Source organism: Camelus bactrianus, chromosome X (assembly GCF_048773025.1).
Source record: "Camelus bactrianus isolate YW-2024 breed Bactrian camel chromosome X, ASM4877302v1, whole genome shotgun sequence".
NCBI classification, from domain to species: Eukaryota; Metazoa; Chordata; class Mammalia; order Artiodactyla; family Camelidae; genus Camelus; species Camelus bactrianus.
In genome coordinates, this window is record NC_133575.1 from 103,881,572 (window position 1) to 103,895,535 (window position 13,964).

Genomic DNA, 13,964 nt, shown 5'->3' on the forward strand with positions numbered 1-13,964 from the left:
TGGCCACCATATTGGCACCCTCACCAATAATAGGAGGAGCCAGGACGTCCCGGCCCACCTCCTCTCAGTGGCCACAGGAGCCCACCCACTGCACACCCATTGGCTGGACAGCAGTGGGGCAGGCTTTGCACTTGGAGCACACAGGGACTTGAGGATGGGCCTGTGTCACCTCCTAAGGTGGCAGCAAGGTCTCTTGGAGGCACAGAGGCTGAGGAACTACAGTAGGAAGACCAGGCCCTGAGAGGTTGCTGTGACCAGAGGGCATCGGTGAGGCAGCGGCTGAGACAGCAGCAGCCAGCCTTGTACTTCCTCTCTTGTGGCAGGTACCCAGGCTACAGTGACCACGCTCAGGCCTCTGACCAGGGTGGTGGCCATCTTCTAGAGGAGGGTGAACCCCACGGAGGGGGAAGTATCTCAGCAACCAGAGCGCCCTCCAGGTACCTTCTTGGTCACCTTGTCCCCCACACAGGACCCTCCCCAGGGGCACTCCCCCACCCCTGCTCCAGGCAGTGGAGGCAGCAACATCTTGTGTGCATGGGGGGAGGTCCCCGAGTCACTGAGAGTGGGGCCTGCACCCACCCAAGCCCCAAACTCTCCATTTGTCCCAAGTGGGGAAAGTGGTAGCAGAGAATTTTCATGGCAGCTGGGGCATATTTCCTTTCCATATTTCCTGCCCTAATTTGAGGGTGAATCTGATTTTGTTTCACAAACCTGCATGTATTTGAAGCCAAGTGAATGAATCCTATATCTGTCCCCAGTAGGAGGGCACAGGCCACGTTTAACTTGCTCACCTTTGTATCCTGAAAACCTGCTCCAGAGTCTGGCATTGAGTGAATGACTCAGGGGACACTGAGAAGGCATCATTTTGTTGGTGGGAATCCCTTAAGCTGAGGTTTGCTCAGGAGAATGGCGTCCCTGCTCTGACTGCATTCACTCAATCGTGTGCTGAGTACTAGTCTGTGCCTGTGGTGGGGAGTGGGGAGTGAGCACTGACTTCACCCCAGGCCACAGGCAGGCTGGCCTCAGCACTGGGAAGACTCCTATGCCCCTGGGACTAGATTCTAAAAGTAGAACCACCATATGATCCAGCAGTCCCACAACTTAGTGTATATTTAAATGAAATGAAATCAGGATATCGAAAAGATATCTGCACTCCCATGTTTATTGCAGCATTATTCACAAGAGCCAAGACATGGAAGCAACCTTATACCACTGGTACCCATCACTGGATGAATGGACAAAGACACACACACGCACGTGCACATGCACACAGACACACACAGAGGAATATTATTCAGCCATGAAAGAGAAGGAAACCCTTCCACTTGTGACAACATGGATGGACCTTGAGGGTGTTACGCTAAGTGAGATAAGAAAAACAGAGAAAGGCAAATACAGTGTGATCACACATAATGTGGAACCTAAAAAAGCCAAACTCATAAAAACAGACAGTAGAATGACAGTTAGCAGGGGCTGGGAGGTGGAGGAACTGGGGAGAGGTTATTGAAGGATATCAACTCGCAACCGGTAGACGAATAAGTTCCGGAGAGGCGTAATGCAGAGCACAGTGATGATAATCAACAATACTGCATTATAAACTTCCAAGCTGCTATGAGACTAGATCTTAATTGTTCTCACCACAAAAAGGAAATGATAATTATGCAATATGACAGAGGTGTTAGCTAACACTACGGTGGTAATCAAAGTGCAATATATAAATATATAAAACCAAGATATGTACACCTTAAACGTATACAATTTATATGTTAATTATACCTCAATATAAAATTATCCCCTGCAGTTGAAAAGAGAAGTACAAATAGCCAATGGACACATGGAACATTTTAATCTTGACGTGCATGCAAAATAAAATATCAAAATAAACTATTTGGCTTACCCAACTGAGAGATTTAAAACCTGTCATGAGATTCACTCTGGTAAAGGGGAGCAGCAAAAGAAAAGGAGCCAGGCCTGTCTTTCCCCAGGACACCTGGAGACTGGATTTACCTCTAGCCGTGAACTGGGGATGACGGGGAAGGAAGGGTTTTAGGGAGATGTTGGTTTAAATGAAAGATTATACTAATCTTGAGGGGAGAGACATGCACCCACCCTGAGGCAACGAAAAGCAGGAACAAATTTTAAAACATGTGTTGTGACCCAAAGTTGACACCCTTTTCTGAAAACACTCTCATCCTTGAGTGGAGTGAGTAGAGGATTTGGCACCAGCGTTCTGGAGGGTGTCAGACCCCTAAGGCCTACACACACTTGGGTCCACCTGCAGGAGTACAGGGTAAGAAACCGATCGTGACTGCACCACAGCGTTTATCCATAATGACATCGGTCCCGCATCTTTGATAAAAACAAACAAACAAACAAATTAAGGCAACAAAAGCAAACAGAACCCAACAACAGCCCGAAACTCACCCCTTGAAGAAACAACAACAAAGGAAAACAACCAAAAGACACTGCGAAGTACATGATGAAACCTTCCTAAGAGCGATACCGTGCGGCTTTGGAAGCAGAAACTGACTTAACCACACAGTAAGCTAAGCAGGAAGAATTCAGGCCAGAGAGTGAAAAAAGTCATCTGCTCCTCTTTTCCCACATATAAAAGACACACAAAAGTGAAAGCTCACCCAAGCTCAGCGGTGCCCCTTGGGGTGGGTGGGCGGGGCTCATCGCGGCTTCTGTTTCTCGGGCTCTGACGCTATTGGCCCCAGCGCTCCTGGAACCGCCCTCCCGGCCGCTCTTCCGCCCTCCCCGCCAGGACTCCGCTGCCTGGAGCGCAGTCAGCCTGTAGCGGTGGGAGGTGATGGGTGGGGCCACCACGTTGAGGGCCCCCAGCTCTGCCTCCAAGCCCTCGGGTTCCTACCTGTCCCTGGCCCCTGCTCAGAAAGCCCAGGGTCATCTTCAGCCTCCGCCCTTCCATCACCCCTCCAGCCCCATTCCCCGCGTGGCAGGGGGCACAGGGGCCTCAGGAAAAGAGCTTCTGCTGGCGGTTCTAGTTCACACTGGGCTCCAAGCCTCAGTGTCTCCGAAAAATGGGGATAATGGTAGTGTTAGTTTGCAAACTGGCCCTTACACGGAGGGCAAGGGGAGACAACTCCAGACTGGGAGGCGGACCAGGTTAATAAGCAGGGAACTTACAGACAAGGCTTGTCTTGGGCGCACGAGACAAGTAGATCTCCTCACCCACCTGCCAGAGTCTCAAAAGTCTGCACAGAGACCTTCCCGGGATTCAGTCACATATTCAGGCCAGATCCTCTCTCATTCTCTCAAGGCTGCGTCTTTGAAACAGCTCCAGCTGTGGGAACAGTGGGTGGACCGTGTATCCCAAGAACAGGAGAGGGTGAGGACCCTCTGACTTCCCGGGGCCAGCTCGCGGGACAGCCTGTGGTGACATCCTCTCGGTGACCTCCTCCAACAGGTGGCCGTAGGTGGGGATTATGAAGTTAGGGAAGCAAAGCACCCAGCAGGTGCCACAGCTCCTAAGGCTTCATCACCTGTCACTTCCCTTCACGTGGTTTTCTTTCCTCATGGTGACAGGGCTGCTCCAGCTGCGACCTGAGACACGTGTGGAATAAACATCATCACTTAAGGCCCACACCACCCTGAAGGCTCCTTCCCGAGAACGCACCAGTGCCCGTGGCTGGCCTGGGGCCCCACCATGGACAGCGGAGGAGCTGGGCTCAGGGCGCAGGTCTTTGGTCTCCCAGGCGCTGTTCTGGACCAGAGCGTGATGAGCCAGCCTGCCTTCCTCCCTAGTGAGGACGGGGTCCTCTCTCATCAGTGTCTCACCCTTGGGCGCTGTTTCATCCTTTCCCATCTGCTTGTTCCAGGCTACTGGTCCCTGAAGTGGATATGGGACCAGCAGGGACTGTACAGAACCATCTGGACAATGGAGGTGGGAACTCAGGGCACTGGCTGGGACTGGGGTCCACCCCTCCTTCCTGTGGTGACAGATGTTGGAAGGGGCCCTCTTGTCAAGGTGTTTTGACCCCTGGGGAGCTCTTGGTGACAGGTGAGGAGTGCCCCAGGGCCCTTTACCCTAGGTTGCACCCCAGGGTGTCACCACACCCCGTGTCCTCAGGATGCCTCCTCTGTGTCCTCCCCGCTTGCCTTCCTCTGCTGCGGGAGCTGCATTCCCGTGCTGGCCCAGCTCCCCCCTGCACCCTCTCGGAGCCCCAGCCCGACATCTGACTGGGCAGCCAGGGCCTAAGATCAGGGAAGGGAAGGCTCATCTCCAAGACTCAGCACCACCCGCTGGCAAGGAGGGATGGGGACCTTGTCACCTGCTCCTGCAGACAGGCTTCTGGGTGACACAAAATGATCTGCAGACAGTCCATTCCATGTCACCTCCTCCAGCCCACCTCGGGGTTCAACTGAATTAAGCGCTCTCTAACACCAGGCTCTAAAATGAAGGAAAGACTTAGGTGTTAGGTGATTCAAATAAAGGCTGTGACTGGAACAAACTGGGACAACCTGCCACCTCTTGGGCCAGGCCTGTGCTGCCGACTTCTCCTGATGGGGGCAGAGGTCCAGGTCAAGCCCAGTCTCAGAGCCTCCTCTGACCAGGCCCCAGTCCCCTGTCACAGCCCCGCCCCCTCACAGCCCTCAGGGGGCTCCCCTCCCCCAGCTCCTGGCCACCAGGGTGGGCCGCTATCCCCACTGGCCCCTCTCTCCTCCAAGGCTGCGCCAAACCGGAAACAGGAGGCCTCCAGTGTTTATTTTATTGTATTGAACTCAAAGGACTCTTTTCTTAACTTAGACAGACAACAAGATTTGACAACACCTGAAACAAGAACATTTCTCTGCCCTGACTGTGCTGACCGGTGCACAGTTAATCACAGAAAAGTGAATGTCATCTTATTCAAGTCAGTGTCTCTGATTTTGTAGAAGCTTCACTGCCTAAAAAACAGACTACAAATAAATAAAGTGCATGGAGGGCCCGTCAAGCAGCAAGGGCCCAGTGGGGGCACAAGGAAGAGGCGGGAAAGCAGAAGCAGCTAATGACTCAAGGCCAAACGGTAAGCAAAGCAGGGACAGGAACTCTCACCTTCCTGGGACAGTCCCTTGGAGCCCAGACAGCCCCAGCCAGGGCCCCCGTGGACCTCCCCTGCCCCTCCCACGGGGTGCGGCCGCTCTGCAGGGGCAGGGGCTCCGAGGCCAGGGGCCCCTGAGGCTCCAGCATGCTTTCTCTCTGTTGAGAAGTGGCCTCCTGGGCCCCAGGCAGCTCCGCAGGGAGGACAGGGCACCCAGCGCAGCTCACCCTGCTCAATGGCTCCATTCCCGCAGCAATGCCCAGCCACTAGTGTGTGCGCGGGCACACTCACACTCACACCCACTCTCTCACACACGGTCAGTGAAGAGCCTCTCCCATGCCATTCTTAGCCTCCTCCTCCCTGCCTGGCTGGCCCAGGAAGAGGCTGGAGCTGGGGATCGAGTCTCCCAGAGGGTGAGACCTGGGCTTAAAAGGGGCACATCTGTGTATCATTCCCAAGGTTTCTCACCACCTGCCCCTCTCCTCCCACGTAGCCCCATGTCAGTCTCTCAGAGGCTGTCCGTGGATATCCATGGATGGAGTCAGCTGGCTAGTGAGCTCCCAGAAGTGGTCCTGGGGGGACAGGGTTGGGGTGGAGGAGGGGACACCAGGACCAGGGGCTCCCAGGCCACTTGGCACAAGGAAGGAAGCCATCAGGACCCATCTGTGGAATCCGCAGGGGTCACGTGGTGGTCTCCAACCAGCCTCAGGCCCCAGGGAGGGGCAGGCAGAGATCTTCACCCAGGACCTGTGCTCCAGCTGGGCAGCTGAGGAGGGCAGATGGTGGGAGGATCGGCCACTCTGTCCCCAGGGCCCACCAGGCTGCCGTGATTCTCAGTCCCAGGAACACTAGGTACGTGGACCAGGAGCAAGCAGTTGCCAGAGCAGTTGTGGGACTGGGTAGGCATGAGTGAGCGTCTCTCCTGGCTCCCCTCTGCCCTGCTCCTAGTCCGCAGTCAGTCGCGCAGCCACGACCAATCCAAGCCCATCCAGAGGAGACTCTCTTGTGTGATCCTCAGCATGGGGGCTGCCCTGGGGATAGAAAGATGGGGTCACGCTTGGGTCTCAGCCCATCCCACCCAGGTTACCCTTCCTCTCCTGGTGACACCATGATCCCAGGAGCCACCCAACAGCCCCTCCCTCCCCACCCCACCACCCAAACTGAGAGGCCTGTGCCCCTCCTCACTGAGGAGCCCTTGGTCAAGCTTGGGGTGGGGTGTGGTGGGGAGGCCAGGCTCTGTGGGCGAGGACCCCAGCACCCGAAGGGGTCCTGGGACTCATCTCTCCCATGCCCACCTCAGCTCAGACTGTCCCCTGGCCTTCCCGGTGGCCTCCCGTACACCCTAATGAAAGCTAGTTCGCCACATTCTCTTCTGTGGGCCCCGCTCTCTCTGGGTCCCCTGGGATCCTTGCTCCCCGCCCCAACCCCACTTCCAGAAGACTGGTGTGTGTGTGTGGGTGCAGGCCTAGAGGCAGATGCAGCTCCCCCACTTCTTACATGTGTCACAAAGGCAGAGCTCTTCCCTCCCAGAGCCGTTTCCCCAGTCAGTACGTGGGGAGAACAGAACTCCCCAGAGTGTGTGTCACTAAGTCCCTCCTTCCTTCCCCATGCCAGGACTGGACCACTGGGCCACCCCACTCGGGGTCTCTGCCTGGAAGGCCTTTCCTCTTCTCCTGGGTCAGTCCCTTCTCTAGGCTGCTACCCAGGCAGCTCTAGGACCAGGGGTGCCCAGGGCAGGGATCTGACTCTCTTGACAAGACCAGAGAAGGGGTGGGTCACCTCCTACAAACACCAGTTCCTGAAAGAAAGAGATGGGGATTTGAGAGTTGCCTCCTCACCCAAAGAGGTCCCTGTCTCTCCAAGCGTCACCTCCTCTGCAAGCCCCTTCTCCACCTGCTCTCCCTCCGCAGACTGAGAGCTGCCCTCCACTCAGGGAGATCCCCATTTTCCCAAATCCTTGGGACAAGGGAGCTGCTGGAGGCTGTCAGGGCTGGAGGACCGCTTCTGTGGCACCCGGAGGGCACCGGCAGGAGCTGGAGGGAGCGTGGCTGAGATGGCAGAAGAGGAAGACGGTGGGAGGAACAGGGAGGAGCGTGTCTTTCCCACTCTTCCTTGTCCCTAGATGCAGAGCTTTGGAGGAAGCCCTCGGAGAGCGGGGAGGGGAGCAACAGGAACAGCAGAAGCAGAGACCCAGCAGGAGGCGGTTTTGAGAAGGGCTGAGGAGACAGACCTGGGGTTTGGCCCAGAACACAACCATCCTTCCAGGCTGCCTCCCAGGGGTGGAGGGGAAGGGTGGCAGCATCTTTTCTACTCTAGGGCCTTCCCCGGACCTAGTGTTCAAGTGACACCACTGGGGCCATGGGCAGGTGGGGACGCCAGGGCCTCCGCAGGTGAACTGCTGACCCTCCGAGATGTGGAGGCCGCCGCCCCTCACCCCATCTTGGAAACCGGACAAGTGAGTCCAGAGACCTGCAGCTGCCCTGCCTCTCCAGCTCTCGGCTTGGAAGCTTTCTGGGTTGGCTTCCTCAGGTCCCTTCCACATCTCCCCCAAACCACCAAGGGGCCTGGACGTCTAGATGTCATGGCAACCGCCTCCCTCCAGCCTGCAAATCCAACCTTTGGCCTCCTACCTTTTCGGTCAGGGCCAGTCATTCACGTTCCTGCAGCAGAATTTCTTCCTTCTGCTCCCCGCCTTCGGCCAAGGTGAGGCAACAGGTCGGCTGCACTCAAATAATTTTCTGGAGCTCGACGGAACGGTCCCGTTCTTGCCAGTTTCTGTGCAGTCTGTCACCGGCCGCGACGTGGGTGGCCGGAGCCGTGGCTCGGGGCTCGGTGGCCCTGTCCTCCGCTGAGGTCTAGGGCCCGGTAATCCAGGCCACCCCTCCTCGTTCCCCTGCTGCGTCCCGCCGGCCCCGGACCCCGTGGTCGTTCATGCCGGCGTCTCTCTCGTCGCGGCCCGGAGGTGGCCGCGGGTGCTCACTCGATCCGCACCTGCAGGCGGACGTTGAGCATCACGGAGGCCACGACGTAGAAGTAGGGGAAGTTCATGCGCAGCCGCCAGGCCAAGTCGAAGAAGGTGAGCAGCGTGCGCGTGAGCCCCTTGCAGAAGGCGCCGTACGAGCCGCGGGCTGCAGCTGAGCGCGACAGCCGCACCGCCAGCCCGGACAGGGCCGCCGCCGCTGCAGCCGCAGACAGGGCCGCCGACGCCGCCATGGGCCCGGGCCCGCGCAAGCTCCGCCGACCGATCGGTGGGAGAGCGGCCGGGCAGGTGGACCCCGGGCCTGGAACTGCCCGCCAGCCGCCCTCTTGCCCCGCCCTCGGTCTCTCCTCCCGGGCTGGGCTCTGGTTGTAGCCGCAGCCACAGCCACTGCCCCGCCTCAGCCCGCGGACAGCTCCGCCCTCTCGCCGGCTCCCATAGTGGCGGCCTATGGCGTAGCCCCGCCCCTAACTTGGCCACGCCTCTTGCCGGGCCGCAAGAGAGTTGCTGCCGTAGACTCAGCCCCGCGACACGCCCCGCCTGTAAGCCCCGCCTCCTCCAGGACTACTGAAAAGAAAGCCAGAGAGCTTGTGCGCATTGGAAGGCGCTGCTCCCCAGAAACCGCTTTTGTGCAATGCCCTTGAGATGTGAAGTGGAAGGCGGGAGAGTCTGGGCCTCGATGTCGATCCTGTACAGAAGGCCCACCCAGAACGTTCTGCCCATTCACACCATCCCTTTTCCCTCACTGTTTCCACAGAAAACCGGGACAGCAACCCGTTGTACTTCTCTTTAATTCACATTTTTTCTGGTAACTCTGCACTATGAAGTTTCACCAAACTCACATGGGTATTTTTTTCGTTTCTGGTATATTTGCTGATGTTATGTATTTCTTTATTTCTGAATTGCCACATTGTCTTTCCCTTTTACCTGTAGGGGGGGAAGGACTTTCCCTCTACCCTCTTAGATTCAATATATATACACTTTATAGGTCAATGAAAAAAACAGACAACAGACAGATTATCAGGAGAAAGGGTACACATATTTATTAATTTTTAATATTACTTGCTCTGAGGCGTCATAAGGAAAAAAAGAATACCCAGAATGGCAGTGAGATTTGAGATCTTATGTACCATTTTAACAGGGGAAGAGGAGGGAACATGTAGGCAATTTAAGGGGGAGTAAATGATTTTTAGAAAGATGAATGACTCCTTAAAAGAATAGATGGGAGATATAACAATTTAAGATGGAGTTTATCTACGTGTGATGTTGACTACCAATTCCTCTCCTGTTCTAAGAGTCAATCTTCCCTGGTTGGTGAAACTTCCAAGAAGGGAATTTATGACAAATGAGTTCATTTTAGAAGGTCTATCTTTAGGCAGATAAGGGGATCTTAGAGAAAACCTCTCCCTCCATATGCTGTTTTTCAAATGCCTTCAGATCAAAATAATTAGTATACACCAAAGTGGCATAATTTGGGGTGGCATGTACTGAACTCCTTCATACTCCATAGTATTTTATAAACACTCCTCTTAATCCATTGTTTGCCTAAATACTGCACAGAATCTCTTAGGTTTTCCCTTGCCCTCGTTCATGGCATTTCTTGCTGGTGCGGTTAAAAAGCCCTTTTGTGGTTTCATCTAATCTTTATTCTAAACCAAATCCAACCCAAACTTGATCATGTTTTCAAGATTACTTAATGAAGTAGGAAAATGCTCATGCTTCCCTAGGGTCATAACTTTTAAAAAGCTGCAAGATGTGGAGTCACCATGACCCCATCTCAGTTTCACAAGGAGGGCTGACCTGCATATTAAGGCCTTTTCAAAATGCCTAGTCACCATCACACTTGAACATCTCTATGGCATCCGTGTAACTGTTTTAAGAAACCCAACAGATTCATATACATTGATTGGGCAATTGTCCTACTTACGTGGTCAAGGGAAAAAGAAGCAAACCTGAAGCATCAAGGACACTGAAAGAGGTGGACAAAGCATGACTAATCAGTGGTTCAGTTTACCACCCATACGCACGGACACAAATTCTATATTTATGAATACATCCTTCAGAAATGAAGGGAAATAAAGACATTCTCAGATGAAAGAAAATTAAGAGAATTTTTATTAGCAGACCTACCCTTAAAGAATGGCTATAGAAAGTTCCCTAAACAGAAAGGAAATGAAACTTGGGAAGATGGCACTTTAAGAAGAAAAAAGAACAATTGGAATGCATCAAAGTAGGAGCAAAATAATAGACTGTCTTCCTCATGAGTTTCAAAAATTATTTTGATTGTTGAAGCAAAAATTATAATGTCATCTGATGTGGTGTTCAACGTATGTAGAGGAAATACTTGACATTTATGTTAAATAAACCTAAATGGAAGTAAGATTTCTATACCTCACTGGAAGTGGTTTAAATTGGTGATGCCAGTAGACAATGGTAAGTTAATATGCTTATTGTAATACCTAGAATCACCACTAAAAAACTATGCAAAGACATATATTCCAAAACACTATAGGGAGAAGGGTATAGCTCAAGTGGTAGAGCACATGCACAGCATGCATGAGGTCCTGGATTCAATCCCCAGTACCTCCTCCAAGAATAAATAAATAAACCTAATCACCTTCCCCCATCAAGAAAATAAATAAATAATCAAAAACAGTATAGATGAATCAAAATGAAATCCTAAAGAATATTCAAGACAAGAAAGGGGAAACAGGAACAAGAAATAATAAACAAATAGAAAACATAATAAAATGTCACACTTAAGTCCTAATATATCAATAATTACTTCAAATGTAAGTGGTCTAAGTATACCAATTAAAAGATAGATGGGCAGAGTGGTTTAAAGGACAAAAAAAGAAACCATGATCCAAGTATATCCTGTCTTCAGGAAATTCACTTCAAATTTTCTTGTGTACTTTTAAAGATTTACTATTCTTGAGCATGATTTTATGCTTCCTATAAACAAAACATTTTCCCCAAGGACTATACATAATTTTATGATGAAAATAAGTATTAGAAATTGAACTTGGAAGCACAGAATCCTGGAATTGGAAAGGATCTTTCAGGCCATCTAGTTTAATGTTTCCCATGATGGAGAAGTTATTTTAACAACATCCCTGACCGATGATCAATTTCCAGCTGGTGCTAGGACAATTAAAATGACAGGAAATTTATTGCTTCTCAAGAAAGCACATTCCTTATGTTGGACAAAGGCAGTTTCAATCCATTGTTCTAAATTGTAAATTTTGGAAAATACAGTAGCAGGTTAACCCTTCTGTAGTATGCTATACCTTCAGGGGGTTGAACGAGCACTCATGTGTCCTTACTAAGTATTTTTTCTTTAAACAACAAGCTTTTCTTTCAATCATTCTTAGTGAGACAAGTTTTCTTTGTCATATGCTTCACCTTCCTCTGGAAACACTCCGCTTTGTCAGTATATCTCTTAAAATAATGCATCTAACAACTTAATAACAAAAAACAAACAACTCAATCCAAAATGGGCAGAAGACCTAAACAAGCAATTCTCCAATGAATACATACAAATGGCCAATAAGCACATGAAAAAAAATGCTCAATATTGCTAGTTATCAGGGAACTACAAACCAAAACTACAATGAGGTATCACCTCACACCAGTCAGAGTGGCCATCATTAAGAGGTCCACAAATGATAAATGCTGGAGAGGGTGGAGAGAAATGGGAACCCTCCTACACTGTTGGTGGGAATGTGGTTTAGTGGAGCCATTATGGAAAACAGTATGGAGATTCCTCAAAAAACTAAAAATAGATTTACCATATGATCCAGCAATCCCACTCCTGAACATGTATCTGGAGGGAAGTCTAATTCAGAAATATACAATTTGACACAACATTGTAAAATGACTATAACTCAATAAAAAATATTTTAAAAATAAAAAAAGAAACATATATGCAGTCTAATGTTCATAGCAGCACTGTTTACAATAACCAAGACATGGAAGCAACCTAAATGTCCATCGACAGATGACTGGAAAAAGAAACTGTGGTATATTTGTACAATGGAATACTACTCATTGATAAAAAAAAAAAAAAGAATAAAATAATGCCATTCGCAGCAACATGGATGAATCTAGAGATTGTCATTCTCAGTGAAGTAAGCCAGAAATACAAAGAAAAATACCATACATGTGGAATCTTAAAAAATGACACAAATGAACTTATTTACAAAACAGAAATAGACTCAAAGACATAGAAAACAAACTTATAGTTACCAGGTGGGAAAAGGGGTAGAAAGGGATAAATTGGGAGTTTGAGATTTGCAGATACCAATGACTATATGTAAAACAGGTAAAAAAAAAACAAGTTTCTATTGTATAGGGAACTATATTCAATATCTTGTAGTAACCTATAATGAAAAAGAATTTGAAAAGGAATATATATATGTATATGTATAACTGAAGTATTATGCTGTACACCAGAAATTGACACAACATTGTAAACTGACTTGACTTCAGTTAAAAAAAATGATGCATCTACAGTGGAACCCTTTATTGTTTTCCTTGGTTATATGCCCAGAAGTGAAATTGCTGGGCCATTTGGTAGTTTTGTTTTTAGGTTTTTGAGAAACCTCCATATTGTTTTCCATAGTGGCTGCATCAATTTGCATTTCTACCAACAGTGTACAAGGATTCCCTTTTCTCTGCATCCTTGCCAACATTTGTTATTTGTGTTCTTTTTGATGCTGGCCATTCTGACAGGTGTGAGGTGATAGCCCATTGTGATTTTGATTTGCATTTCCCTTATATTAATGATGTTGAGAGACATTTCATGTTCCTGTTGGCCATCTGCATTTCCTCTTTTGGAAAAATGTTTTGTTCTTCTGCCCATATTTTAAATGGATTGTTTGTTTGTTTGTTTGCTTTTTTATTGAAGTACAGTTGATTTAAAATGTTGTATTAGTCTCTGATGTACAGCATGGTTGGATTTGGAGGGCATTATGCTGAGTGAAATAAGTCAGACAGAGAAAGACAAATACTGTAAGATATCACTTACATGTGGAATCTAAAAAAATACAACAAACTAGTGAATATAAACAGAAAAGAAACAGACTCACAGATGTAGAGAAGGAACTAGTGGTTACCAGTGGGGAGAGGAAACAGGGAGGGGCAAGATGGAGGTGGAGGATTAAAAGGTACAAACTATCAGGTATAAAATAAGCTACAAGGATGTATTGTACACCATGGGGAATATAGCCAATTTTTTTATAATAACTATAAATGGAGTATAACCTTTAAAAATTGTGAATCACTATATTATATATCTGTAACATATAATATTGTACATCAACTATACTTCAATTTAAAAAATTTGATATTGTAAATAAACAAAAAATAAAAATATGATTGTAAAATAAATAAATAAAGTTTAAACATTTTTTTTTAAAAAATCATCTTACAAAACAACTAGGAATAAACTTAACCAAGGAGGTGAAATACCTATACATAGAAAACTATAAACCATTGGTAAAGGAAATTGAAGATGAGTCAAAGAAATGGAAAGATTTCCTGTGCTCTTGGGTTGGGAGAATCAATGTTGTTATAAAGGCCATACAACCCAAAGCAATCTACAAATTTAGTGCAATCCCTATCAAAATACCCATGACATTTTTCACAGAACTATAAAGAATAATTCTAAAATTTATATGGAACCACAAATGATCCAGAATTACCAAAGCAATTCTGAGAACAAATTAAAAAGCTGGAGGTATAACCCTCCTAGACTTCAGACTATACTACAGAGCTACAGTAATCTAAACAGCATGGTACTGGCACAAAAATAGACACATAGATCAATGGAACAGAATAGAGAGCCCAGACAATTACACACCTACAGTCAATTAATCTATGACACAGGAAGCAATATATACAATGGAGTTATTTCAACAAGTGATGCTGGTGAAGCTGGACAG

General features: G+C 48.8%; 1 protein-coding gene and 1 long non-coding RNA gene across 2 annotated transcripts; both read right to left on the bottom strand.

Moving 5' to 3' along the window:
• Positions 1 to 470: 470 nt before the first annotated feature.
• Positions 471 to 4,589, bottom strand: LOC123615346 (uncharacterized). Its single transcript, XR_012504661.1, has 3 exons — positions 3,667 to 4,589; positions 3,197 to 3,564; positions 471 to 2,794 (listed from the first exon to the last, which is right to left on the bottom strand). It is a non-coding gene; the product is annotated as an uncharacterized LOC123615346 (long non-coding RNA).
• Positions 4,590 to 4,654: 65 nt separating this feature from the next.
• On the bottom strand, positions 4,655 to 8,464 carry LOC141576313 (small integral membrane protein 10-like protein 2A). Its single transcript, XM_074359215.1, has 2 exons — positions 7,673 to 8,464; positions 4,655 to 6,073 (listed from the first exon to the last, which is right to left on the bottom strand). The coding sequence occupies exon 1, from the start codon at positions 8,253 to 8,255 to the stop codon at positions 8,019 to 8,021; it is 237 nt and encodes a 78-aa protein (XP_074215316.1). The 5' UTR covers positions 8,256 to 8,464; the 3' UTR covers positions 4,655 to 6,073; positions 7,673 to 8,018.
• Between the last annotated feature and the right edge of the window lie 5,500 nt (positions 8,465 to 13,964).